The following is a 26,372-nucleotide window of genomic DNA, read 5'->3' as shown; positions in this document are numbered from 1 at the left end:
ATTAAACACTTCTTTATAACCTCGTGGTTGAGATCCCCGTCTAAATTCAGGAATATGATATCTAACATCTCCGCCAGCATAAGGTCCTAAATATCCTTTTATTTTGGGATACCCTGCGTCTACAAGATAGTACTTACCTACACATAGACAGAAAATAATAAAAACTATTAGATAATTGCAATATAAAACTATAAATATAACTTACTATTTAAAAAACAAAAAACTAAACTAACCTTCAGGAGGATGTGGAAATATATGACCATAGTTATTCAAAGTAGTAGTGAAAATTCGTGCATCATGCGTGGCTCCCGGCCAACCGGCAACAACAAATGTGAACACCATATTGAAATCACAAACAGCCATTATATTTTGCATTGGGTAAGGCTTTCTACCAATATATGGAATTTGATCTTCTTTAGGTATAACAGCACGAATAAGTGTTCCATCAATTGCACCAATAGCTCCTTCAAAATGAGGCCAGAACCTAACATTGTTGCGAATTTGAGGAGGGGTTGTAGTAAATGAAGGATCCAACGGTTTAATTATGTCAACAGAAAATCGAACTAAACTATCAAGAACTTCATTAAATTTTCTACTAATTGTTTCACCCGAATGCTTGAAACGGTTTTGAATATTACGATTTGTTTCATTGTGTCCACAAACCAAAAGAAATATCGCAAGCGCCTCCTCTGCATGCATTGCTCGAGTTGATTGTAAACCATAATTATTAGTAAGCAACAAAGCTAATCTTTTAAATACTTCAGACTCCATACGAAGCATTCTATAACTCTCCCCTGGGGTTCGTAAGGTTTCTTGAACCCATTGCCATCCAGAAAGTGTTGAAGTTCTAGGATTTTGTTTCATGAGATACTTGGCATAATAATTAGCACATATTGCAACTCCAACAGTAGCCGTCATATAAAATTTTCTTATTTTGTCCACTTCGCAGTTACTTTCATCTTCGGAGTCACTTTCATCTTCTATAGAATTTGAATCACTTGTTGTATTCGAGCTCATCTGTACATAAAAAATGCATAATAATAAATGACAAACTATTATTAACAAAGTTCATAGTACAAAAGCAACATATCATTATATAACAACAAAACATAAAAATAGTACACAACAAACTATTAGAAAGCATAATATTATTAATACAGTAGCATACAACATTCTATTAAAAAGCATAACAAACACACAACAACATAAAATTACTAACAATGTTGCATATTAGAGCACAACAAACACACAATAACACACATTAATGTTAAAACAATATTACTAGTACAACAACAGAATACTAATGAAAAACATCCTAAGTTGCTGGTTTCTTTGTCGCCGTATATTCTTCAAATTCATCCTTTAGCCACGCGAGTCGCACTTCCGGTTCCTTCAAGTCTATGAATACCTCTCGATTAATCGATTTTTTAAATAAGCGAATGGCAAACATATAAAGTGCACTCATTCGTGTAATTTCATTCATCGTCATCAACAAAGCCATACAATCTTAAACTATAGGTCGAGCTCCTAGATGTGACTGAACGGCTACTTTGAGAATTAAAGCTCTCGACTGCATCGCATATACGTGATAATTGTTGTTGCATATAAGCAGCTGATCCAATTCTATCTTTCTTGTTTTTTTTTTTTTCCTAACTATCTCTTACTCTTTTTTTTCCTTTATCACTTAAAGGAGTAACCTCAGAATCACCGGGTTCAAGATTTATAGCTGCCACATTGATGTCGTCACCTGAGTCTCCACTACCTTCCTCTAAATCACGTGAACGAAATGGATCGGGAGGCATTGTCCCTAAAGCCGGTGTCCATGCCGTGTCACATAAAGCAACGGTTTTCGAAAACATAACTTGTAGTAGTGCAGCATTCTCCAACCCCGTGTCACGAAACTTTGCAGCTTCAGGTAGTACCTACATATATTCATATGGTTACATTATATTGTAAAGAAAACATACAGTATGAATAAGCTATAAACAAACTATTTTATACTAACCTTTAATTTCTCCTCCCACCATTCAAGACTGGCATCAATGGTACCCCTTGCATGATTCCATCCTAATCCTGTCTCTTTACCGACTAATTGCATCCATATAACCCAATCCCTTCTAAGAGAATCCCATTTATTTTTCAATTGTATTTTGTCATAAGCTCTATTTGCTTTCTCTCTAAATTTATTAACCACATTTTGTCATCCAATTCTATTCAAATGAGTATTAGGTCGGTTCCCGGCATTGACCTCTTCAACACATATTTCGCAAAAAATTTTAAGCAACGTTGCATCCCACGTAGCTTTAATTTTTTTTTCTTTTTGGGTAGATGGTTCTCCTTGTGATGAATTCATCTTTCAGATTTCTAGTAAACAAATATGCATTAAAAGATAAATACAAATAAAAAGTCACTAAATAATTGATACATGCATACAATAAATTTCACAAAATAATCACTGGAAACAAATTCCTAGATGCATGCATTCATTTCCCTTCCAACACATATTGTACTCAAAAGTTGAGTTGTACCCATTGAATTTGTTAGGTGTTTGCAGGTATAGGCCTAAAAGTGATTTTCATAGCATGTCAACTACTACTGTTCTTTCATGGTGCTTGGGAGTGACCAGAAAAGAAGGCATAATCAGTCTTCGTAACAGAGAGATAGTGGAACAAGAGTTAAATTCAAAATTGCTTGATGTTTCTTCAAGTTCCAAACTCGAAGAAGGTTCGAAATACTAAAACTACCATCTACTAGAATTTTGGTTTGTTCTGAATGCTATTTTAACAGCACACTGGAAAATTCGAGTATATGAACTGGATAACTCTCCAATGTAAACTACCATCTACTACCAACTACCATCTACTAGGTAAACCTTTCTAGATACTAAACCATCTACTCTATGAATTGGATAACTCTCCAATGTAAAATATGGCTGTTTCTATAAGAAAGAGCATTTTTTGAGGAGTATATGAAAGTTCAAAGTTTACAATGGAACATATATATGTAAATAGCTGTGTTTGCAGAGAGTTATAAATGTAAAAGCCCATTTTCTAAACTATGTATTGGACAACAACTAACCAAAGAACTTTACCAATGTTAATAATTTATAAGCACTATTTGTTTTCTAATTGTGGAAATTAGCTGTAGAAGCACAACCACCTAAAATGGAGGTCATGATGCAAGAATGGTGGAGCACATAGAAGGCTTTGTTTCAGAAAATCCATATATTAATGTTGTGGAGAATACTATAATGCCATTGTTGATTTTTTTTTTAACTTAAAGATCATGCACATTTCTGATAATTAACATGTCTGCTAAAGGTAGAGATCATGCATTCGATTCCCCTGTCGGTGCCGATCCGGCCAAGTCGGCGGGATCCGTCTTTGCCGGATCCCGCTGGCGTGATCCGTCTTTGCCGGATCCCGCTGGCGTGATCCATGCCCGGATCCGGCTCAAAGGCAGATCAGAGGCTGGATCCGGCAAAGCCAGAGCTCGCCGGGGCGGATCCGGCCAAGCTGGCGGGATCCGTCTTTGCCGGATCACGCCGGCGCGGATCTGGGGCCGGATCTGGGGCCGGGCGCGGATCTGGGGCCGGATATGGTGCCGGGCGCGGATTAGGAAGAGAAATCAAGAGAGGGAGGGAGATAAGTCTGAAAAAAAAAACACTCTTCTTGAAAAAAAAAAAAAATGGGGAGTACCTTGGAGGTTCGCCGGAGAAAAAACTCGCCGGTGGAAAGGCGTCGCCGGAGAGGAAAAGGGGAGAGAGATGAAGAAACTCGCCGAAGAGGAAGAGAGGAGAGGAGAGTGATTAGATGAAGAAGAAGAGGAAAGGAGTGTTTTTTTTTGTGGGAGTAGTAGGTTGCTGTGAGTAATGGGAGGGTAATGGTAGAGTGATGGGAGAGAGAGTATTTTAATTATAAAAGGATATGATAGAATTGTATTGAATGTTTAAGGGCAATTTCGGTATTTTTGTAAAAAAATTTAAGTGGGAAAACAGCTTCTGCGGGAATCTGTTTTGAAAAGCAGGTTTTTTCAGCTTCTGCTTTTAGGGGTTGAAGAATCAGTTTTCAGCTTTTAAAAAGCAGAATCAGATTTTTCAAATACCGTTACCAAACACTCTATTGGGCCTAAAAGTGATTTTCAGCCGAAAATCACTTTTAGGAAGCTTGGCCAAACAGGGCCACAATTAAGACCATTATCAATGCAGGTGATAATATCTTTCTTTACGTTACTCAGATTATTTCATTTTTTTGTTCCAATTTATTGAATGAATCAAGGATAAACTATTGATTATAGACTTGGTCTGATTTATTTTTTCTTGCATATTTTCGAGAGCCGGCTATCTGTAATATACCGAAAATTCGGAGAATAAATATCGAACTTTAGTCAAATTGACCAAAGTGTGAGGATGGTACACTTCGGAAAGTCCGAAGGTGTTAAAATGATCAAAAGTGAGTTATGGAAGGTTTTCGAGAGCCAAAGAATCAAAAATCTGCAAACTGCAGTTTTTGAGCTCTCGGGGACCGGTCCCTGGTGGGAGAGACCGGTCCCCGAACGCGTAAAAAATTAAGTAGCTGAAAAATCGGCTAAGTCTTGGAAAATCAGCTCTCGGGAACCGGTCCCTCCCCGAGAGACCGGTCCCCCAGAGACCGGTCCCCTCAAGAGAGACCGGTCGCATCGCGCGGAGCAGCTCTAGCTGCGCTGGGACAAGCTTCGGGAACCGGTCCCTGATGGAGAGACCGGTCCCCGCCTACGCGAACTGCCCAGTTCAGGCAGTGTGAAAGAGTAAAAGTTGAGGTGTTTATTTGCATTTTGGCAACCCAATGAGTTATGTATGAGGGTAAATGAGATATTTCTCTCATTTTACTCCCCCTCACACTCTCTCCTCTCTTTCTCTCTCTAGAAGACAAAGAAGGAGAAGAAAAGGACAAGGAAAAGAAAGTGAAGAAGAAGAAAAGGAGAAGAAAAAAACCTCTCATCTCCTTCTCTAGCTTGGAAAAGGAGCAAGCTTAGAGGTAAGTCTTGCCCCTTCTCATGCTAAATTCCAAACTAGGATTTGGATTAACCTAGAAATGGTTTTAATGGAGTATTTAGAGTCTTTGAAACTTTCTTTTTTGCTTCTTTTGAGATCAAAACCATGGTTTGGTATAGAGGTGAAGCTTGAAGGTGAGCTTCAACACCTCTCATGGTGAAATCCAAACTAGGGTTTTGATTGAGCAAGTAATGGTCAGAATAGACCTTTTAGAGTACCATGAAGCTTCTTTTGCTTCCTAATGAGATCAAACCCTAGGTTTGATGTATGCAATGGAGCTAGGGCATCCGAATTTGGGCTTTTGCTCATGGGGGTTTCTAAGAGAAATTGACCCTCTAGAAATCTAATTGGGGATATTTTCGACTCGTTGGTGCGTTCGGATTAGCATTACGAAAAGCCAATGTAAAGTTATGGGCAAAAGGACCTAAGTTGGCTTCATTTTGCCGCAGGTAAAGAACGAGAGGCCTAAAAATCCCAAGAAAATCATCGGAGCACCTTTGAGAACCTACGAGGTGGGTGGTGCATCTCAAACTCGTTGAACTTCCCTCTATGCCTGATGTGTCATTCAATTGAGCATATGTTTATACATTATTGCATGCATTTTAGGATAAAGTAATGAGAAAAATGTGATATTGCATGATTGTGAGTACAACTTGCATAATGAGATGGTTGAGAACCTTATGAATGTCAAAAATCCTATATGTATGCATAAGAGAAAATGTGAGCACCAAAGTGAGGCGAAAGAACAGAGTGACACAACGAGTGGCATTTGATAATGTAAAGTAAAGTGACACTAGAGGTAGTGTAAGGCAAAGAAATGTAAAGAATAATGTTAATGACTAAAGTGAAAACAAAGTGGGGTGTAAAGAACAAGAATGCTAAAGATAGCCAAAGGTAAAGAAATGTAAAGAACAATGATTGCTAGAGTGGCAACATAAAGTGAAATGAAGAACACTATAGTTAGTGTAAAGTCAAGATTGAACATACAATCCTCTGAGTTAAGGATTCGATCATACTTGCTATGAGTTCCATGCTCGAGGGCGGTTGCTCCCCCTCGGGCGATGCGCTCCGGAGTTATGCATCACGGGTTGGAGTAAACCCGAAGGACGGTCCTAACGGGTGAGTTCCTGCGATGATGGACTTAATGTGAAGCAAGTTAATGAGGCGAAACCCCCGGGTTAGCCGTGAGATTAAAGAATAAAGAGCAAAGAACAAAGATAAAGTGTAAAGTATAAAGAACAAAGAACTTGCATAATCTGCATATGTTTAATGTTGAGCATACTTCCTGCTTATTGTTCAGGCATATTAGCATCATATTATAGTTTGATTACTATATGCAGTTTTTCCTTCTATTATGCCTGAGTTAGTCCTAGTAGGAAAGTCAGTGAAGTTGAGGCCGAACCCACTGGGAACTTTGTTGTAGTTCTCACCCCACTGTTTCCACAGAGCCGGGACCGAGCGAGCTGGCGAGCCACCGAGATAAAGGTATCGCGCCTTAGACAGAGGCCATCAGAGTTGAGTTGGGTTTACATTTTGTTAGTAGAGTACCCTATGTTCATCTTTTGTATTTGATGACTAGTGATGTAAAGAAAAGAATGTAAAGCTCATTTTGAGGTAAATGTGATGTAAAAAGAAATGATGCAAGCAATGTAATGTAGTGAAATGCAAAGAATCAAGAATGAAAAGGGATACATGTATGTGATCAAAATGAATCATAGTTGCATAGTTATCAAAATGTATGTGATCAAAATGCAAAAAATCAAAATGAAAACATGGTACTTGTGTAGTTGCATAGTTATCCTATTTCTTCACTCGTGGCTATTGCTTACCCTCGTGTAAGCCGTATTTGTATGTTTCCGCTAGTGCACTTCTTATTTGAAAATGTACATGTGATGAGCCTTGGGCGGACAGGGGAAACTCTGTCCGTTCGGCGTCTGTTTGAAGTGCTCAGGCCGGCCCAAATTGGTATCGGTCCCGGGGCGTGACACTATCCCTGCGCCATCGCTGACCAGGACCGCTGCTGGCATGGTCCTCTAACTCCAGGCGGCCGCCCCTTAAGATCACCGGCACCGCCATGCCTTGGGGAAGTGCTGCAGCCAAGGGGAGAGCAGTAGCAGCTGCGCGGTCGTGGGGAGCCACCTGGCCGCTGCTACACCTCCCCACCGCCTCTGGCCGACCTCGGCGGTCCCAAGGGACCACCGGCGTCGCCCTCGAGCCGCAGTTGCACCGTGCCCGATTGCCCTAGCCGCGGGCTGCTTGTGAAGCCCGCCGCCGGTCCCTTTCGCCACCAGCCAGGGGTCCCGACCCCTCTCTTCGGGTACGGTGACCACCTCTTGGCCGGAGCTCAGGCGGCCGTGCCTCCGGCAGCTCCCCCGCTTGGCGCCCTAGCTTGGGTAGGCTCCAAACCGAGGTTGGTTTTAGGCGATCTTTGTTTTTCGGCTGCCGCGAACATCGGCGAGCACCCAAAGTGTGAGCACTACACTCTGGGACCCTGTGGAGTACCATGCTCACTTTCGCTACGATTGGTGAAGCTCCGGTGTGCGCGAAAGCCGTGGTCGCTTTCAGGATCAACTTTTGGTGGTTTTTCTCGCTAATTCGCAACCTTTCAGCCACTGTTTTCACTCCAGACAGCAGGCACGGATCTTGTAGCGTCTAGACGAATCAAATCAATGGGCTGGTTTGGTTTGTTACACCACGGATTGGGGTAACGAGCTTGAAACCCAATTTTATGTATTGTTTGATTAACGTTTAATGTATTAGTGGTATTGTTTGCGTGTTTTATGCAACGTGGACCCTGTGCACTGCTTTGAACAACATGTAATCGCTGTTAGAGACCTCTTGATTGATCGTCAAAGGTTCGGGAGCCGTTGCGGAGTTTAATTGTGGTCCTATGGCGTCGTTCGGTAAAAATTTGCCAAATGGATGTCACACCCCGGGGTCTGGGGTCCTCTTTTCGGCAAAAAAAAATAGTGAAAGTGCCCAATTTTTTTTTTTTTTTTTTTGAAAATCTTGACCCCAGGGGATGACAGATCCACCATAAATATAGGGAACCCTTTGTTCACACGGACAGAGTCTCCCCTGTAATTGCACGATATCGCACATGTACAAGTTACAACCACAATCATTCACAAACCATATATACAATCACCACATCACATAATCACGATTTACTTTCAAACATGCCCATCAATCATTTGAAAATGTTTCCCACCCGGAAACTCAGTTGGAAATACTAGAATCACAAAAACCGAAAAATCCTTTTTAAAACCGTTTCCCACACGGAAACCTTTTCTTTTAAAAGCAAGCTACCACAAGGGGTAGAAAACCATTTCATAAGTTCACATAAAAATCACAAATATCTTCATTCAATATTCAAAGCCATACCATGAATGGAATAAAACCAAATCAGGTTAAATAATGATAAACTGAACCACAATTATCTAATTAATTATTCAAATCAAAAGGGGGTGAGTCTAGAACTGATAGATAGCTCAACCAAGAATTCTAACTCTCGCTATGTGCGCGCCTCACGCCTCGTCCTGACTCAGACCCCCAATGTCACCTGAAATGGGAGGGGGGGTGAGAAACTAACAAAGAGTCTTCCAGTGGATACCACAAGCCAACGAGGGCGAGTGTACTCACTAGTAACCAAAAAAGGTAGCTATAAAGTAATACAGTAGCAATGTCAAGTAGGAAAGTAGAATATATAAATGCAACTACCGCTACTGTAAATAACATGCATCAATCGGACAGCCAGTCCAAAATACCAAATCTAGAATCCGCCGTGTCGGTCAAAGGATCTTAGGCAAGTGCCACGCCACTCTAAATAGCATATCCTAGCATAAGCTCCTGGGCTCATGGGTCAGAAGTCCGACCACTTTTTTCGGAAAAGAACACCGTTGCGGTAGCCAAATCGCTGGTGTACGAAAATGCGAACGAGTAGTGACGATCGATGCAAATATGATCAATAGCCGTCGGCAAATAGCCATCAATCAATCCCTCAGGGTGTGCCGACCGAATAGGTCATCAATTAGAATCTCAAACCGACCAACTAGGTCACACTGATGTCACAATCCTCAGGTATGATAAACAAGCAACCGCTCTACTTCTATATCACAGTAACTGATATGAAAATAATTAAGTAGAGCAACATGTAATGAAGTCATATGGTGCTATGCTCAACAAACATGGGTAATATGTGAGAAACATAAAGAGAGAGGGTAGAGGGAACGTCACCGAGCGTGCACCACTAGACCGACTTCGGATCAAAGTATCCATATGTATTAGTGTCGCACATGTCTCCGAACTGTACAAAATCGTCAACTGAACCTACAGAGAATCTACCGGGTCTGTGTCCAACCCACCAATCCAAAATACACAACTCACAAACCCCACACATTTCCCATGGAATTGGTTTCCCAAAACCGATGACCGTAACTCGCTGGAAATCCCAAAAATCACACTGGGACGCCGCCGGGACCCACTAAGTGTCTCGAAACACACCGACTCGTGCCACGAGTCACCCGCTGCCTCAAAACACATCAATTTGGGTATCCAAGGAGCCAACATCAAAACTCATGTCAAAACGATTATCGTCGAATAGTCGTTCCAACTCGGGTTCCCGGAAGTGTCAATTTCGACGCCGGAACCATCCGCTGCTTACTTGTCGCCTTCAAACCTTTGAAATGACGTAGGTGACCAGCCAAAACGCACCGAATCCGACATTCGGCCCCTACGAAGGGCTTCGGACCTTGGACGATCAGTCCAGAGGTCTTCTACCATGTATACACGCTGTCCTCAGCAGTCGCGGGGCGATATTTTGCATAAAAGCCTCTACTATTACAAGTAACCACGATATTAATGTAATTAGATAGGTTTCATGGATTGTTACTACTAACCGATGATTTTCGAGGTCAATCGAGACACAGGTTGGTAGGTCACGGCAAGGCGAAGGCCGTGCTCGCTGTTCAGAGCACTACGGGTCATTGTGGGATGTGCGGGAAGCGAGTTGAAATTTAGCGAAAAATGTGCACGGGGAGCAAACCGGGCAGAACTCTCAGATCCGGGACTCGCTAGTAAATAGTACCGCTTCTGCCAAAATTTGTTTGGGAGGTTTTTCACTTTCAACATGCGTTTTGCTATCTCGACTAAACTTCGATTTTTGCGCTCTGCAACACCGTTCTGCTGAGGCGTGTAACTGATTGTCAACTGCCTGTGAATACCATTCTTCGGCAACTAACTATATCATATGATCCATTGGCGAGATCCAGAGGCGCTCGAAGGCGCAAACAGAACAGAGGCACCGAAGGTGCATGTACAAAACAAAGGCACCCGTAGGCACAAACAAAACAGAGACACAGATAGGCGCAGGCACCCGAAGGCGCAATACAAAGACGAAGCTTGCTTCTATAACAAAATACATGTCGACATGGCCAACATTAGCATAGCAGAATACCAAGATACATTATAATTCAAAATTATCCAGTCACTAATTTACAGAACAGATTATCAAATTTCAAATATTCTTGTGTTAAAAGAATTTGTCAATCACAGCAGAAGTTCAGTTTTCAGAGATATTTAGTAATATGCTTAACCCTTAATTTTAAAATCTACAAAATAAAGATTTTTACACAATCAAAGTGTTTTCCTAAATTATTTAGCGAAAAGCTAACAGGGGTCCGGTCGCTTACCTTAGCGCAGCCTCAAAGATAAGGAATTATCCAGTCGAAACTACGCAGAAAATCAATCGTCGGAATCTAAAATAGAGACATGCGATTCTCTATAAGCTAACTCAAAAATGAACATGCAAAAAGGATATAATTATATTTAGGAGACAAGTTTACCCAAGGTTTAAATTTGGATAGGCTCACATCGGTGACAATTCGGTTACAAAGGTATGCAAATAGGTCGGGATGGAATACAAAGGGATTTAGAATAATAAATTTGACGAAACTCAATTAGCAATCAAAGGGATGAAGGAGTTTTGAAAATTAAATTATTCAAAGGAGTAAGATAACATGAACGGAAATTGAAATTATAAATGAAAGGTTTAGCGTTAGAAAAGAAGTTTGTCAAATGTGGAAATATAATTTTACGATATACAATCAATGGAATCGAATTTGCAAACAAAACGAAATTCGCCCTCTCATAGGCGTTTTATCGAACATATAACGGGCATTCCAAAAATGTGTAGAATGTGCGAAGTTTACACAACTAAATTTTATAGAGGATGTAAGATATAAAATTTGACAGTTCAAAAGACAAGAATAAGATTACAACGAATTAGATTTTTAATAGTTTTAATCCCAAACATTAAGATATAAGTGTTCAAAATAATCATACAACCATGAGTGAGGAATTAGATACTGTCAAGAATGGATGTAAAGAAATAAAAGGAAATAGGCCTTGAAGGCGGAATGACGATGACGAATCAAAAATATCGATGGATGAGGATTGCGGCGGCGATGATTGCGACTACGGATGACGGCGACGATGGTAGGGATCGGATGGTGCCGCGCACGCACGTGCGGAGCAGTAGAGGCGTACGGACGCAGTGAAGGAGGAGAGAGAGAGAGAGTCGTGCGAGAGGGAAAAAGAGAGATCGGGTGAGGGTTGGCTAGAAAGAACTAATTAAATTAGGTACTAATTAGGTAACAATATGCCGCCGAGTCCCTCGAAGATTGAAAATTACGAAAAGGTCCAAACTTAATAAGATAGGAGTCAAAACAAGAGGTTTAAAAGTATGGGGTGTTACATAAGACATTATTTATTTTTTGCATTCTAGAAATATTTACCGCAATTGTACCTCTTCCGTGCATGTCATGGACACAGCCGTCACCCATCGCCACGCGATTGTACCTTTTCCATGGAAGTTTAATTTTCCCAGAAGCCTTTAACTGATTTGTCCAAATTAATAAAGTTTTCTTCTTTTCCTGTCCTGTGACTGCTACAACCATTATTAGCATACCAAATATTGTTAGCAGCTTTTTCTAATGAATGACATGCAAAAAGTATATTATCATTTTCATTCTTTCCATGAGCAAAATAAGCATTTTGTTGTTTTAATCGACAAAACCGCTTAATATGGCCAAATTTTTTACAATAATAGCATTGAATATTTTTACGATTGTGGGACTAATCGGTACCTTCATAGATTCTCTGATTTTGATTACCTGATCCTTTACCGTTTTTGTTGTTGAAACCACTAGATCTACCGCCACAGCCTCTACCACAGCCACGATCACGGCCTCTGCCACGGCCACCAGATACTGAAGCTTAATGACTGAAAGTATCTGTACCACTTTTTTCATCGCCTTTCACCTCGCTTTGAAAAGCATGCTCAGAAAAATTTTCAATTCTATCTTTTCATTCCTCATGCGCTAAAAGAGAACCAAGAAATTCGCTACAAGATAATTTAGATAAATCTTTTGCCTCTTCTATAGCAAAAACTACATTACCATATATTTTCGTGAGACTTCTTAAAATTTTTTCGATTACTGTTTGATCAGTAATCTGTTCACCATAGGTACGCATTAAGGTAACTAATTCCATAACTTTAGAATAAAAAGTATGAATATTTTTATTTTTTTTGCATAAAAGAAGCTTAAAATCTTCTTTTTAAAGTTTGAATCTTAACTCCGAGTACCTTTTTGTTACCTTGGTATTCCTTCTGTAATATATCCCATACTTCCTTCGATCGAGTTGCACCGTGTTTGAGACAAAAAAAAATTTTCAAAATTCAAATTGAAAATATAGAAAGAAGGAAATAGGGAAAGGAAAGATTCAAAAGAAAAAAAGAAGGAAAGTATTCAAAATAAAACAAAAAAAAGTATAAATTAGTTGATTGAGGATTGTTTCCTCAATAAGTAGATTTTTGAATTATTCCTAAATGGGAATCGTTTTTGAATCCTATATAAAATAAAATCCAAATTTCGAAAAAGGGTCTAGAGAGATTTTTTTTTTTTTTTTAGAGGAAGGAAGAAAGGGGAGAACCGAAAAAGAAGAAAAAGAAGAAAAAAAAAAGGAAGAAGAACAGAAAGAAGAAGAAGAAGAAAGAAAAAGGTGAAGATTTTTTTTATATACTCTCCTCTTTATCTCTCTCTCTCTCCCTCGTGTAGCCTTGGGCTTGCTGGCAGAGGGGGTGCCATGTGCACCCCCTCCTCTGTTCGTACACAGCAAAAAAAAAAAAAAGAAAAAAAGAAGGAATTTGGCTCTTGAATTCGGCTACAGCTTCGACAGCGACAATCACGACGACTCCTACAACAATAGGAGGTATGCATGCATACGCATAGCGTAAGTGCCTTTTTTTGTCAATTTGATCAACCCGTCCATCTTCATGATAGGTTTCGAACCGATTAAATTTGACATTGAATCGTTGCTTTTGTCGCGCGTATGCATCGCTAATCTCTAAACCGTGCGGCCATCTTCGTGATAGGCTCGACATGGTCAAAATGATTGATCGAACCGGATATTTTACTACGTAGACCGTGCGGCCATCTTCGCGATAGGCTCGACATGGTCAAAATGGGTGATCGAGCACCGTTTATTTCACTATGTAAACCGTGCGGCCATCTTCGCGATAGGCTCGACATGGTCAAAATGGGTGATCGAGCACCGTTTATTTCACTACGTAAACCGTGCGGCCATCTTCGCGATAGGCTCGACATGGTCAAAATGGGTGATCGAGCACCATTTATTTCGCTACGTAAATCATGCGGCCATCTTCGCGATAGGCTCGACATAGTCAAAAGAATTAATCGAGCGGCCATCTTCGTGATAGGCTCGACACGATTAAATCCCGCGTATTTGAACAAAACGTGACAAAAAAATAAAAAATAAAAATGATAATAAAAAAAAGGACGGGTTTTGCTTGGATTCGCCATCTTCGTTTGATTCGATCATATTGCTCGACATGATCAATTTCGTATATTTTTTTTTAAAAAAAAGAGACGAAATCTCGTACATTTGGACCAAAAGAAAAAAAAAAAGAAAAAAAGAACCAACAGAAAAGAAAGAGAAAGAAAAGAAAAGAAAAAAAAAAAGAAACAACAAATACAAAAAATTTAGTTGGGTTTCTCTCTCTCTGGCCGTCAACAAAAGGAAAAAGAAAGGAGAAAAGGGAAAAAGAAGAACAAAAAAAACAAAAAAAAACAAATATAGAGGAAAAAAAAAAAGTTGTTCCTTCTCTTAGTCAAAAAAAAAAGAACAACAAAAATGGAACAAGAAAATTTGATGAAATGAATTTGAGCTATTTAATTTGAAAATGGTTCAATCCATCGTTTACTTATGGGCTCAATGAATAAATTCCATAAGCAGTTAAAAAAAGAAAATAATAAAGCCCACACGCTGATTTGGGTCGAAGGCCCAGAACATGTAAAGTCCAAGACCAATTTCAATCCACATGCTGATTCGGATCCAAGGCCCAGAACATGTAAAGTCCAAAACCAATCCAAGTCCACATGCAGATTCGGGTCCAAGGCCCAGAATATGTAAAGCCCGAAAACAACCTCAACCCACATGCAGATTTAGATCCAAAACCAAGACAAAAAAAAAAAAAACCATATAAATAAATTTCTCAACCCAAAACCCAAAACCTATAAACAAGACCCAAAACCCAAAGTCCACAAAGTCCACAAATAAAAGCCCAAAGTCCACAAAGTCCACAAATAAAGATCCAAAACACAAAGTCCACAAATAAAGTCCAACCAAATCTACCAAACCTATGTCATCCAAATACCTCCAACCCAAACCGAATTCATGGGCTTTCCAAATAGGCCATTTATTATGAATTAATTCTATGAATTAATTTCCTGGGCTTTCCAAATGACCCCTTATCATAAATTAATTCTACGAATTAATTTCAAGGGTTTGCAAAATAGGCCCCCTTATCATGAATTAATAAAGAAAAAGGCACGGCAAAAGCCAGAACAAAACCAATGGGGAAAAAATAGCGGTAAACAAAGCCAAAGTAAAAAACCGGAGGTAAAAAATCGGCTAAAGAGAAAGAAATGTCAAAAACCAAGACAAAACCAAGGGGAAACAAAATCCATGATAAAAAACGCCAGATTACAGCAGACAGAGCAAGAGAAGCCGCGTGCAAAACCGCGACCATACATCGAAGCACCTAAGCATCAGCAAATCCAGTCATGCACATAGACAGAGACATCAAAATAGGAAGCAAGCNAAAGCTAAAAAGAAGAAGAAAATAAATATAAGGGAAAGAATTTACCAAAATCTAGCCTGAAAATATTAGATCATTTTTTTTAAAAAAAATAGGAAGAAGCCCAATAAAAAACTGTCTATTAGGGAAAGCTAAGGTAAAAAGAACGGAAAAAAAAGTAAACATAAGGAAAAAGAATTGTCAAAATCTAAGGCAAAACCAAGGGAACGAAAGCAAAGGAAAACAAAATTCATGATAAAAAACACTAGATTACAGCAGGCAGAGCAAGAGAAGTCGCGTGCAAAACCACGACCCAACATCGAAGCACCCAAGCATCAACAAATCCAGACATGGACATTACACATAGACAGAGAACATCAAAATAGGAAGTAAGCAAGGAAACTTCTAGAGAACCGGACCTCTTCTCTTGCGGTAGCACCACTCTCAAGAAAAGAATATAGGTTGGCTGGTAAGAGTTGCAAGGTAGGAAACCAAATTTTGTTGGGCATCAAAACTTACCGGCCAACGGTCTATATATATACATACTAGCATTGGAAGAAACCAAAAGAGAAGCGAAGAGAGCAAGGGGAGGGCGCTGGCTCGTAGCGTCGCACCATTCTGAGATGACAGCGGGACGACGCAACAGTGAAGGTACAGTGGAGATCAGGACGATCCCCAGCCCGGAGAGAGCGAGCGATCTCCGGAGAAGGGAGGATCCGGCGGGGCATTTAATGCCCAGATCTATAATATACACACATGTATGGCGAAGGGAGGAAACCATCTCCGGTGAAGCGACGGGTTGATGGGGGTCATTTAATGCACCGACGATTTTCGGGAGATACAGGGAGCGGCGGTTGCGTGGCACCATTAAATGCCCCTATTTGGGTAGATACAGGTGTACAGTCGAGGGTGAGAGGGATTTCCGGGGAAGCGGCGGATCCCCGGAGAGGGTAACGCTAGGCGAACATAGGGTTCGCGAGAAAGGAAGAGGGAGAAGCCGTTGCGCAAGGGACCCACAGGTCGAAAATGCAGAGAGGAGAGGTAAGGAGGAAGTACAGTGCCAGCGGGGATGTACGAAGCCACACAGAGGGCGAGAGGGGGGAAAGAGAGAGATGAAGAAGGTAAAAAAAAAAGGGGAGGGAGCCAGAGGCCGAAAAAGACGGAGATGATGGAATCGAAAAGGCGGACAGAAAGGACCCACATGCCGAAAATAGTGGGATCTAGATCGAAAACAGGAAGAGGATGGAACCGAAAAGGCAGAGAGGGTGGAACCTAAAAGGCAGACAGGAGGGACCCACAGGATGAAAATAATGGGACCTAGACCGAAAATGCGGATTTTCGGTTCGCAACTACTACATATTCTAGGCCAAAAGGGGTAGAAAGCACAAAAAGCATGAGATCTGATGACCAAAGGCAAAAGAAAAGAGAACAGATGGAAGCCCAATCCCGACAGAACCAAAAAGGATTAGGCTGGACACTCGCAAACTATTCAGATGCAGCAGAAGTATCCTGTGCAGCCTCCTGGGGTGCAGGTCTCTCCTGAGGTGCAGGTCCCTCACGGGAGGTAGCTGCAGTTCCCTCCTGCGGTGCAGCTCCCTCATGAGGAGCATCGACAACCATGTCAACGAGGTTCATTATCGCAAAAATCCTTTTCAAGTGCTGCTGAATCTCGGAATGCTCGGCAGAAACACGGTCTCTGTCATCCATTGTTTTGTTGTAACACTCCTTCAAAAACTTGTAATCCCACTTAAGGGTATTATACTTTGCCATCAAGGCATTGTATTGCTCACACAAATGATCGTACAAACTTTTGAAGAACTTAGCGTCTTCGAAATTAATGTCACGAACGTCGAAGCCAAGCTCGTCGCGCAAAGTGTTGATGCAATTACGGGCCGCTTCCTCCTCGGATGGTCCTGCAACACAACCAGAAGAGCCCCAAGAACGAATAGTCTCCACCACAGAGCCACCACGCCGGACCTCAACATCGACGTAAGTAGTAAGCTACCCCGATGAATCCACAGTAAGGCCGTACTTTGGCATAGGTATGGACAGCTTCTGCGTAATTTCGAGCAGCAGATTCTTAAATGATACGTCGATCACACCCATGCCTGCACTAACAATACGAAAACCCAAAAGGAAATTGTAAAGAGTAAGGAAAGTTGGTAAAAATGTCTGGCGGAGCTACGCAGATTATTAATGGCCGGAAAAAAATTCCAGATTGTTAAATTTAAGGGAAAAACATATTGAGGCAAAAGCCAGAAAGGGGAAATAAAAAATATGAGAAAACATAATGCAAGGCTCAGATTCACGGCTTCCGCCCCCAAAGCGAAGGGGTACGACGAACATTATATGGATCGTATTTCCACAGTAATAGCCGCAGGCTACAGCGATCACCCTGAGGCCATTCGACTGCCATGCCATTGCGGATAACTTCAGAAATGAAGGTATCACTCGTGCGCCGAAAGCAGAGAAGGCAAGATAGATTTCGAGTATTGCCGATATCATCATTGCCTTGTTCGCAGGCTGCAGCGATTGCTCCAAAGCCATTCGATTGCCATGCCATTGCAGATGGACAAAAGAACAGCGAGAAGGAGGCGAACCAGGAAAAAAAAGTAATATAATAAGAAAATTGATTCTGTAGTTTGCCGTAGAACTCGAGTTGAAAAAGAAACATGTTTTGTAAAAAAACTGAAGAAACCGCAAAATATTAGATCGTTTAAAGGAGGAAAAAAAAAAGAAGGTAAGTAAGAAAACAGTCTCTTTGGGAAAGGCAAGGTAAAAAAGAGGAGGGAAAAAAAAACATAAAGAAAAAGGCACGACAAAAGCCAGAACAGAACCAACGGGGAAAAAATAGCGGTAAACAAAGCCAAAGTAAAAAACCAGAGGAAAAAAATCGGCATAAAGAGAAAGAAATGTCAAAATCCAAGACAAAACCAAGGGGAAACAAAATCCATGATAAAAAACGCCAGATTACAGCAGACAGAGCAAGAGGAGCCGCGTGCAAAACCGCGACCATACATCGAAGCACCCAAGCATCAGCAAATCCAGCCATGCACATAGACAGAGAACATCAAAATAAGAAGCAGGCAAGGAAACTTTCAGAGAACCGGACCTCTTCTTTTGCGGCAGCACCACTCTCAAGAAAAGAATATAGGTTGGTTGGTAAGAGTTGCAAGGTAGGAAACCAAATTTTGTTGGGCATCAAAACTTACCGGCCAACAGTCTATATATATACATACCAGCATTGGAACAAACCAAAAGAGAAGCGAAGAGAGCAAGGGGAGGGCGCCGGCTCGTAGCACCGCACCATTCTGAGATGACAGCGGGACGACGCAACAGTGAAGGTACAGTAGAGATCAGGACGATCCCCAGCCCGGAGAGAGCGAGCGATCTCCGAAGAAGAGGGGGATCCGGCGGGGCATTTAATGCCCAGATCTATAATATACACACATGTACGGCAAAGGGAGGAAACCATCTCCGGCGAAGTGACGGGTTGATGGGGGGCATTTAATGCACCGACGATTTTCGGGAGATACAGGGAGCGGCGGTTGCGCGGCGCCATTAAATGCCCCGATTTGGGTAGATACAGGCGTACGGTCGAGGGAGAGAGGGATTTCCGAGGAAGCGGCGGATCCGCGGAGAGGGTAACGCTAGGCGAACATAGGGTTCGCGAGAAAGGAAGAGGGAGAAGCCGCTGCGCAAGGGACCCACAGGCCGAAAACACGAAGAAGAGAGGTAAGAAGGAAGTACAGTGCCAGCGGGGATGTACGAAGCCACACAGAGGGCGAGAGGGGGAAAGAGAGAGATGAAGAGCGTAAAAAAAAAATGGGGAGGAAGCCAGAGGCCGAAAAAGGCGGAGAGGATGGAACCGAAAAGGCGGACAGAAAGGACCCATATACCGAAAATAGTGGGATCCAGACCGAAAACAGGGAGAGGATGGAATCGAAAAGGCGGAGAGGGTGGAACCTAAAAGGCGGACAGGAGGGACCCACAGGCTGAAAATAGTGGGACCCAGACCGAAAACGCGGATAGGCTGTAGAGCCAGTTTTCGGTTCGCCCTTTAATGTATTGGTATTGATTTTACAGACTTTCCAAATGGGCCCCTTATCATAAATTAATTCTATGAATTAATTCCTTGGGCTTTCCAAATGGATCCCTTATCATGAGTTAATTCTACAAATTAATTTCATGGATTTGCCAAATAGGCCCCCTATCACGAATTAATTCGATGAATTAATTTCGTGGGCCCTCTTTGTCATAAATTAATTTCATGAACTAATAGGCCTTCTGAATGGCTCCTTATCATAAATTAATTTTATAAAGCCCAATTCAATGGGCTCTCCAATTGGTCCCCTATCATGAATTAATTTCATCAATTAATTTAATGGACTTCACAAACGGGCTCCTAGCATGAATTAATTTCATGAATCAGTTTCATGAGCATCTTAAGTTGACCGCCAAGTCGTTAAACTGAGCAATCAAACCAAACCCTTTCGATCGCCAAATCGCTAAACTGAGCAAATCAAGTTCAGAAACGACCGTCAAGTCGTTAAACTGAACAAATGACAATCAAGTCGTTAAACTGAACAATCGACCGCCATGTCGCTAAACTGAGCACCTGAACTTCAATCGACTGCCATGTCGCTAAATTGAGCAATTCAATTTAAAATCGACCGCTAAGTCGCTAAACTGAGGAAATCAAGTTCAGATATGACTGTTAAGTCGTTAAATTGAACAAGTGACTATTAAGTCATTCAAACTGAACTTTTGACCGCCAAGTCGTTAAACTGAGCAATCAAATCAAACCCCCTCGACAGCCATGTCATTAAACTGAGCACCAAAACTTAAACCGACCGCCATGTCATTAAACTGAGACCAAAACCTAAGCTGACCGCTATGTCATTAAACTGAGCAACTCAATCTAAAATCGATCGCTATGTCGCTAAACTGAGCACTTCAATTTCAATCGACCGCCAAGTCGCTAAACTGAACAAATCATGTTCAGATATGACCGTCAAGTCGTTAAACTGAACGAATGACTATTAAGTCATTAAACTGAATATTCGACCGCCATATCATTAAACTGAGCACAATAATTCAAATCGACCGTCATGTCGCTAAACTGAGCATCTCAACTTCAATCGACCACCATGTCATTAAACTGAGCATCAAAACTCAAACCGACCGCCATGTCATTAAACTGAGCAACTCAATTTAAAATCGACCGCCATTTCGCTAAATTGAGCATCTCAACTTCAATCGACCGCCAAGTCGCTAAACCAGGCAAATCAAGTTCAGACATGACCATCAAGTCTATAAACTGAGTATTTAATTTTATGAAATCTATATAAAGTGGGGGAATGCCCTTGCTTAAGCCATGTACACAACAAATCATATTAATAAAATCTTATTTGTCGGTTCGGTCTCTTTTATTATCAGCATTTATATTCGGTCTCTTAATCGAGGGTTCCCTAACACTGAAAGTGTGAGGTAAGTAACAGCAGATTCTTGAGTTTATTGGAAGTCATAAACCTATAATCCTATTTTAAAATAAAATTTAAACAAATTTGATCTCTACCATGAATGACCACTCGCCTTAGAAACACCTACGGCGGGACCGGTTCGTTCGCGGCAGACACACCGGCAATATGGAAAAATATCGAGTCGTCAATTGATTGCTGAATAAAAAAAAGCGCATTCGCATCTTTTTTCAGATTCTCTCCGATTGTTTCTTTGCATCCTTTTTCTACAAAATCCCATAGATTCTCTCCGATTGTAGTTGCCTTTCTAACAAGAACTCAATTGATTGATATGCTAGATTTTCCTATAAATAAAATATTAATGCTGTAAGCAAATATAGTATTTAAAAAAGAAGCAAATTTGTTTTTTAAAAAACAAAAATAATAAACAAAAAAACCATGATACCACTATAATGGCATCCCATTCACTAGGATCACCGATAGTTAGAATGTTTTATGTGTAAATCCAGTCTTGTTGGTTAGAGTTTGATATGTCAATATTGACGCTTCAAGACTTTCAAATGATTGTGCAAATAGACTTTGTTAAAGTACAATTTTGTCTTCTCATTGAAGACTTGAGCCATTTTAGTCCATGCTAATATGGTAAACTCCCATTAACAAAATTTCTAAAAGCATGCTCCTCTATCATTAAGTTCAACATTGTAGAGTCCACGCTCCTCTATCATTAAGTTCAACATTGTAGAGCCCATCCGTTCTGTCTAGTTAAAGGATCTTACTATGCTTTTCGATGATTCTTGCATAGGGCAATCTAAACTTTGGCTATTAGCAGAAGGAACATTAATAATTGAGCCTTTGTTTTCCATAATAGGTTGCACTGGCTTTTTTAGAGGGGCTATCTGAGATGAACAGATGAACAACTCAGATGTTTGTTACTACAAATATATAACTCTACTTTACTACAAGCTCAATATAGTATATTATTTTGTTAAGAGGCTTAGGGGACAAGGTTGTATATAAAGCCGCGATGTTTGCAATAGTTAAAAAAACTATGCCACTTTGCCATGAATAACTAAATCTCCTTTCTGTACATCCTTTCCGTACATCATAGCCTTAATTTTTATAAAACTTTTCCTCAAATTGAACAGGTTCAAATCTGGATGTAGCTAGTTGCTTCGATTCATCATATCTTTTTTTTCACATTCTTATGTTGATTTATGTCCAGTTGAAAGTTATTTCAGCTTCAGTAAAGGTTGAAATAATTAGTTGAAGTACATATATATAAGTTCTTCTCTCTTCAGCTTTTTTTTCAACCTGCAGCTATGTTAAAATTCTTGTCATACTTTGGTCCGTGCCTCAGATTGTACGTAATAAGTAAGGTAGCCTCACCTACAAGTTCAACTAATAAGTAAATAAGTTTCAAAAAATATAGAAATAGAAAATATAAAATAATTACTCCAGCTTCTATTAAGCTGTAAAAATAAACTTAATTGAGAAACTTCAGCTTCTAACACTATAAATAAGCAACAAATAGCTAAGAAAAAAAATCTTACTATTGGCTACAGATACAGCAATGTAACCATCAAATAGTAACAAATGTATGTAAACGGGCATGAATTGATAGTTAATTTACTCACTTATATAAATTATGAAAATAGTTTTGAAAAAAACTTTTAGTTATATGAAATGAAGAAAGGTATAATAGGAAGCTTGTATAACAAAATATAGCAACATCGAATGCAAGGGTATTTTTATAAAATATGGCAATAGTGATATGAGAAATCAAATGCAACAGGAGGCATGAATACTGTCATGCCCCAAACTCGAGGCATAACAGATGCCGCATATCTACTAAATTAATAGGTATGCAAGGCTATAGAATCAGAGGAAAGATGTGCAAGATGATGATTATAAAATTTTTCGTAAATCCAAAGAGTCAAAATACAAGACCAGCAATTTAATTTCAACTAGAATCAAATGAATTCTTATATAAGCGGAACTAAAGTTTATTACGCAATGCAAACAAAATTTGATCTAACAGATACTATAAATAACAAATGTGGGTTCGAAGAAATAACAAAATAGAAGTAGATAAACAATTGATCATTCTCGAAGTCCAAAATTCACATCTAAATACAATAGACATAAAACGAAGGGGACTAAAATCAAAACTGGCTACGTCTAACATTCACTCGGTCCCAGCCCCGCCCTGCAAATCAGTCTCGATATCTAGGTAAACAACCATACACTACATTAGTCGGATTAAACATACAAATAAATATATAACAAATGCTCTAAGGTAAATTCTAATACAGAAATTAATTTAAGCGACTGATTTTTAATTTGCACAATTTCAGAAAATACAAATTATCAAAATTTAAAATTTAGATCAAATAGCAAATATAAATTTACAAAATATTTCCTCTTTCAGCAATTAAACGAAATAAACGTTAAGTTTCTGGTAACTAACTATATTATGTGATTTGTTGGTGAGATCTAGAGACACCCGAAGACGCAAACAGAACAGAGGCACCCGAAGGTGCATGTACAAAACAGAGGTACTTGAAAGCGCAATTATAGAACAGAGGCACGGATAGGCGCAGGCACCCGAAGGCGCAATACAGAGACGAAGCTAGCTTCCATAATAGAATACATATTGCATGGCCAACATTAGCATAGCAGAATACCAAGAGACATTATAATTCAAAATTATCCAGTCACTAATTTACAGAACATATTAACAAAATTTAAAAATTCTTGTGCTAAAAGGATTTATCAATCACAGTAGAAGTTTAGTTTTCAAAGATGTTTAGTAATATGCTTTACTCTTATTTTTAAAATCTACAAAAATAAGATTTCACACAATTAAAGTATTTTCCTAAATTATTTAGTGAAAACTAACGGGTGTCCGATAGCTTACGTTAACGCAGCTTCAAAGATAAGAAATTATCCAGTCGAAAATGTGCAGAAAATCAATCGTCGGAACCTAAAATAGAGACATGCGATTCTCTATAAGCTACTCAAAAAAATGAACTTACAAAGAGGATATATATATATATGGAATGAAGCTCGTACAAAATTTTAGATTTCAAATAGGCTCACATAGGTTGACATAATCAATGACAAATACATGCTGATAGGTTGGGATGGAGCACAGAAGGGCTTTAAAAAATATTAAACTTGACAAAACTCAATTAACAATCAAAAGATGAGGGAGTTTCAATAATTAAACTATTCAAAGGACTAAGATAACATAAACCGAATTTTAAATAATAACGAGGGTTTCAGTATTCAAACAAAGGGTTTATCATATGTACAAAACTAATTTTACCATCTACAATCGAATAAGATCAAAAATTAGAAGCAAAACACCACACGCCTTCTCTTAGGCATTTTGTCGAACATATAGCGGGCATTCCAATAAGTGTGTACAATTTGTGAAGCTTTACGCAAATAGATCATATAGAGGATAAAAGATATGAAATTAAACGGTTCAAACGACAAAGATTAGATACAAGCAAATCAGATTTTGATGGTTTCAAATTTCAATCATCATGAGACGAGTATTCAAAATAATAATATAACGATGAATAAAGAGATTGGATGATCACAAGATTCGATATAGAGGTAAAAATGAGAGAAAAAGAAAAACTTTCCCGAAGACGGTGAAGATGACGGCGAGATGCCATTGACAGCGAACCAAAAAATAACGGCCGATGAGGATTACGGCGGTAATCAGATGGCGTCGGTGCTCATGCACGGGAGAGGGGTGGTCGTACGGATGCAAGGGGAGAGGGAGTCAAGCGATAGCGAGGTAGGTCGGGTTGGGGGGGGGGGGTTACTATGAACGAATAGAAAGAGACCTAATAAGTTAGGGATTAATTAGGCACACTAGCCACAGAGTCTCAAATATTAGAGTTTACGAAATGGTCTAATTTCAGATAAAAAGAGGTCAAAACCAAAGGAATAAGTATTAAGGGTGTTACAATGCTATATAACAAAACTAATTGTTGCAAATAAAAGCATACAAAACTCAGAAATGGTGGGTTCAAAAAAATTCCTTCAATTTAAGAAAACACACACACACACACACACACACACACAGATATATATATAGTATATTATATATATATATCTATATATAATATATATATATATATATATGAAGTTAACAACATACGAGAATGTACTAAAGACAAAGCTACACAAGCACATAAAATTGCGGTAAAAAATCACATAAAATCTCACCTGGACAAGATAAATGGAAGACTGAAAATTTCAACAGTGAACACTTCTACACCAACACAGGTACAGTTTAAAGCCAATGGAACAGTAACAGAGATAGTGTTTTAAGTATGATGAAAGAAAAGCAATACCTTCAAATCCCACTCAATTTTATAGAGGAAAGGGTTCATGAACACTTCATGCTTTTTACTTGCAAGGCTGGTGGTTGCATTTAATGGGCAACTTGATGATATAGTAAACTGGGCGAGGAGGTTGAAGGAGATTTCTGGCCTCAGAAGCCCACAAGGAGTTGAGAGAAGGAAGTAGCCATTATTACGGGTCAAACCGATGGCGTGAGAGAGGAGTTAGCGATGAAGATGGATCTCGAGTAAGATCTTGCTCATTGATAGCAGTAATTAAGAGACGGCGAGAGGAGTATAGAAAGGAAAGCAAAATAAGAGAGGAGTTACCAATGAAGGCAGATCTCATATGAGATCTCACTTATTGATTACGGTAGCTATAGAATGAGATGAGGGAAGCAAAGAGGAGGAAGACAACGTCCAAAATGACGAGGAGGGAGAGCGGCGAAGGAATAATGAGGAATGAGAAGGGTAGGTTTTAATCATTAATGAAGGAGACAAAGCATTGTCCTACTTTCCAACCCTTGCTCTTGGGATAAACCAATAGAACTACCCTATTTTGCTGGTCCCAGGGGATAGCTCTTAACGAGGTTATTCCTGAATAACCCCTTTAGAATTGGATAGATAAATCTGTTGGAGGTTATGGGTTTTTGAGAATAGATGGCGTTTTAGGGTGCTTGAAGTATTATACCAAGAGACATCAAGTTTGGAATGCTCAACAGTGTTATCTCCAGCTTAGGAGAACCCTAGGGTTAATAAGTAAGCTATTGGGCTCCAGTTGATATGGGCCCTAATACACTTTCACCTATTAGACTTGTATGTGAACATATTATTTGGATTATATAACAATATATCCAACAATCTCCTCCTATGTTCACCATACAGCACAATCCAATAGGTGATCAGTGTAATGTTCAAACAAATATGAATCATCCACATCCAGTCCAAGACAATCAACTCGGATTAAAACTCAATCATCAATTGCAATCCAAATGAGTGAATCATCCTTATCATGAATCTGTTCTGAGATCGGCATACCCAAAATAATTCTCAAAATCAGTTCACAACCAACATATGCATAACAGTCAGGTATAAGTAGGCCAGTCAAAATAATCCAAGGCCTTACAAATACAAGAAAAAAGCATAATAATATTCACAAAATAGAGATAGCAAAAAGCAAGTCTTAAGTAAATGGGCTCCACCAAAACGGGCAATAGTAGGTGAACTGTCAAGTTCCCGTACGCTCTAAATGATATATATATATTCATTCATCAAGTAGATCATCCTGATCAGGATCCCACTCATTAAGCTCTCCTCCATCCCTGCCATCCTCTGTAGAA

General features: G+C 39.8%; 2 protein-coding genes and 1 long non-coding RNA gene across 3 annotated transcripts; all 3 read right to left on the bottom strand.

Annotated features, from left to right (window-relative positions):
- LOC109721063 lies at window positions 229-12,965 on the bottom strand. Its single transcript, XM_020248482.1, has 4 exons — window positions 12,689-12,965; window positions 12,205-12,281; window positions 11,827-11,975; window positions 229-1,017 (listed from the first exon to the last, which is right to left on the bottom strand). The coding sequence occupies exons 1-4, from the start codon at window positions 12,715-12,717 to the stop codon at window positions 229-231; spliced, it is 1,044 nt and encodes a 347-aa protein (XP_020104071.1). The 5' UTR covers window positions 12,718-12,965.
- LOC109721124 lies at window positions 1,132-3,831 on the bottom strand. Its single transcript, XM_020248553.1, has 3 exons — window positions 3,699-3,831; window positions 2,006-2,364; window positions 1,132-1,922 (listed from the first exon to the last, which is right to left on the bottom strand). The coding sequence occupies exons 2-3, from the start codon at window positions 2,096-2,098 to the stop codon at window positions 1,650-1,652; spliced, it is 366 nt and encodes a 121-aa protein (XP_020104142.1). The 5' UTR covers window positions 2,099-2,364; window positions 3,699-3,831; the 3' UTR covers window positions 1,132-1,649.
- Window positions 22,697-24,492, bottom strand: LOC109721627. Its single transcript, XR_002219248.1, has 2 exons — window positions 23,589-24,492; window positions 22,697-22,897 (listed from the first exon to the last, which is right to left on the bottom strand). It is a non-coding gene; the product is annotated as an uncharacterized LOC109721627 (long non-coding RNA).

The sequence above is a fragment of the Ananas comosus genome, linkage group 15, assembly GCF_001540865.1.
Source record: "Ananas comosus cultivar F153 linkage group 15, ASM154086v1, whole genome shotgun sequence".
Lineage (NCBI taxonomy): Eukaryota > Viridiplantae > Streptophyta > Magnoliopsida > Poales > Bromeliaceae > Ananas > Ananas comosus.
This window is presented reverse-complemented; position numbering and strand designations above follow the sequence as displayed.

Coding starts and splice junctions, on each gene's coding strand:
- LOC109721124 (XM_020248553.1), bottom strand. CDS start 2,098: ATGCAATTAGTCGGTAAAGAGACAGGATTAGGATGGAATCATGCAAGG. Junction 1,923..2,005: donor GGTGGGAGGAGAAATTAAAG/GTTAGTATAAAA, acceptor GAATATATGTAG/GTACTACCTGAAGCTGCAAA.
- LOC109721063 (XM_020248482.1), bottom strand. CDS start 12,717: ATGGGATATATTACAGAAGGAATACCAAG. Junction 11,976..12,204: donor CAAAAACGGTAAAGGATCAG/GTAATCAAAATC, acceptor TGGTTGTAGCAG/TCACAGGACAGGAAAAGAAG. Junction 1,018..11,826: donor ACGGAAGAGGTACAATTGCG/GTAAATATTTCT, acceptor TTTTATGTACAG/ATGAGCTCGAATACAACAAG.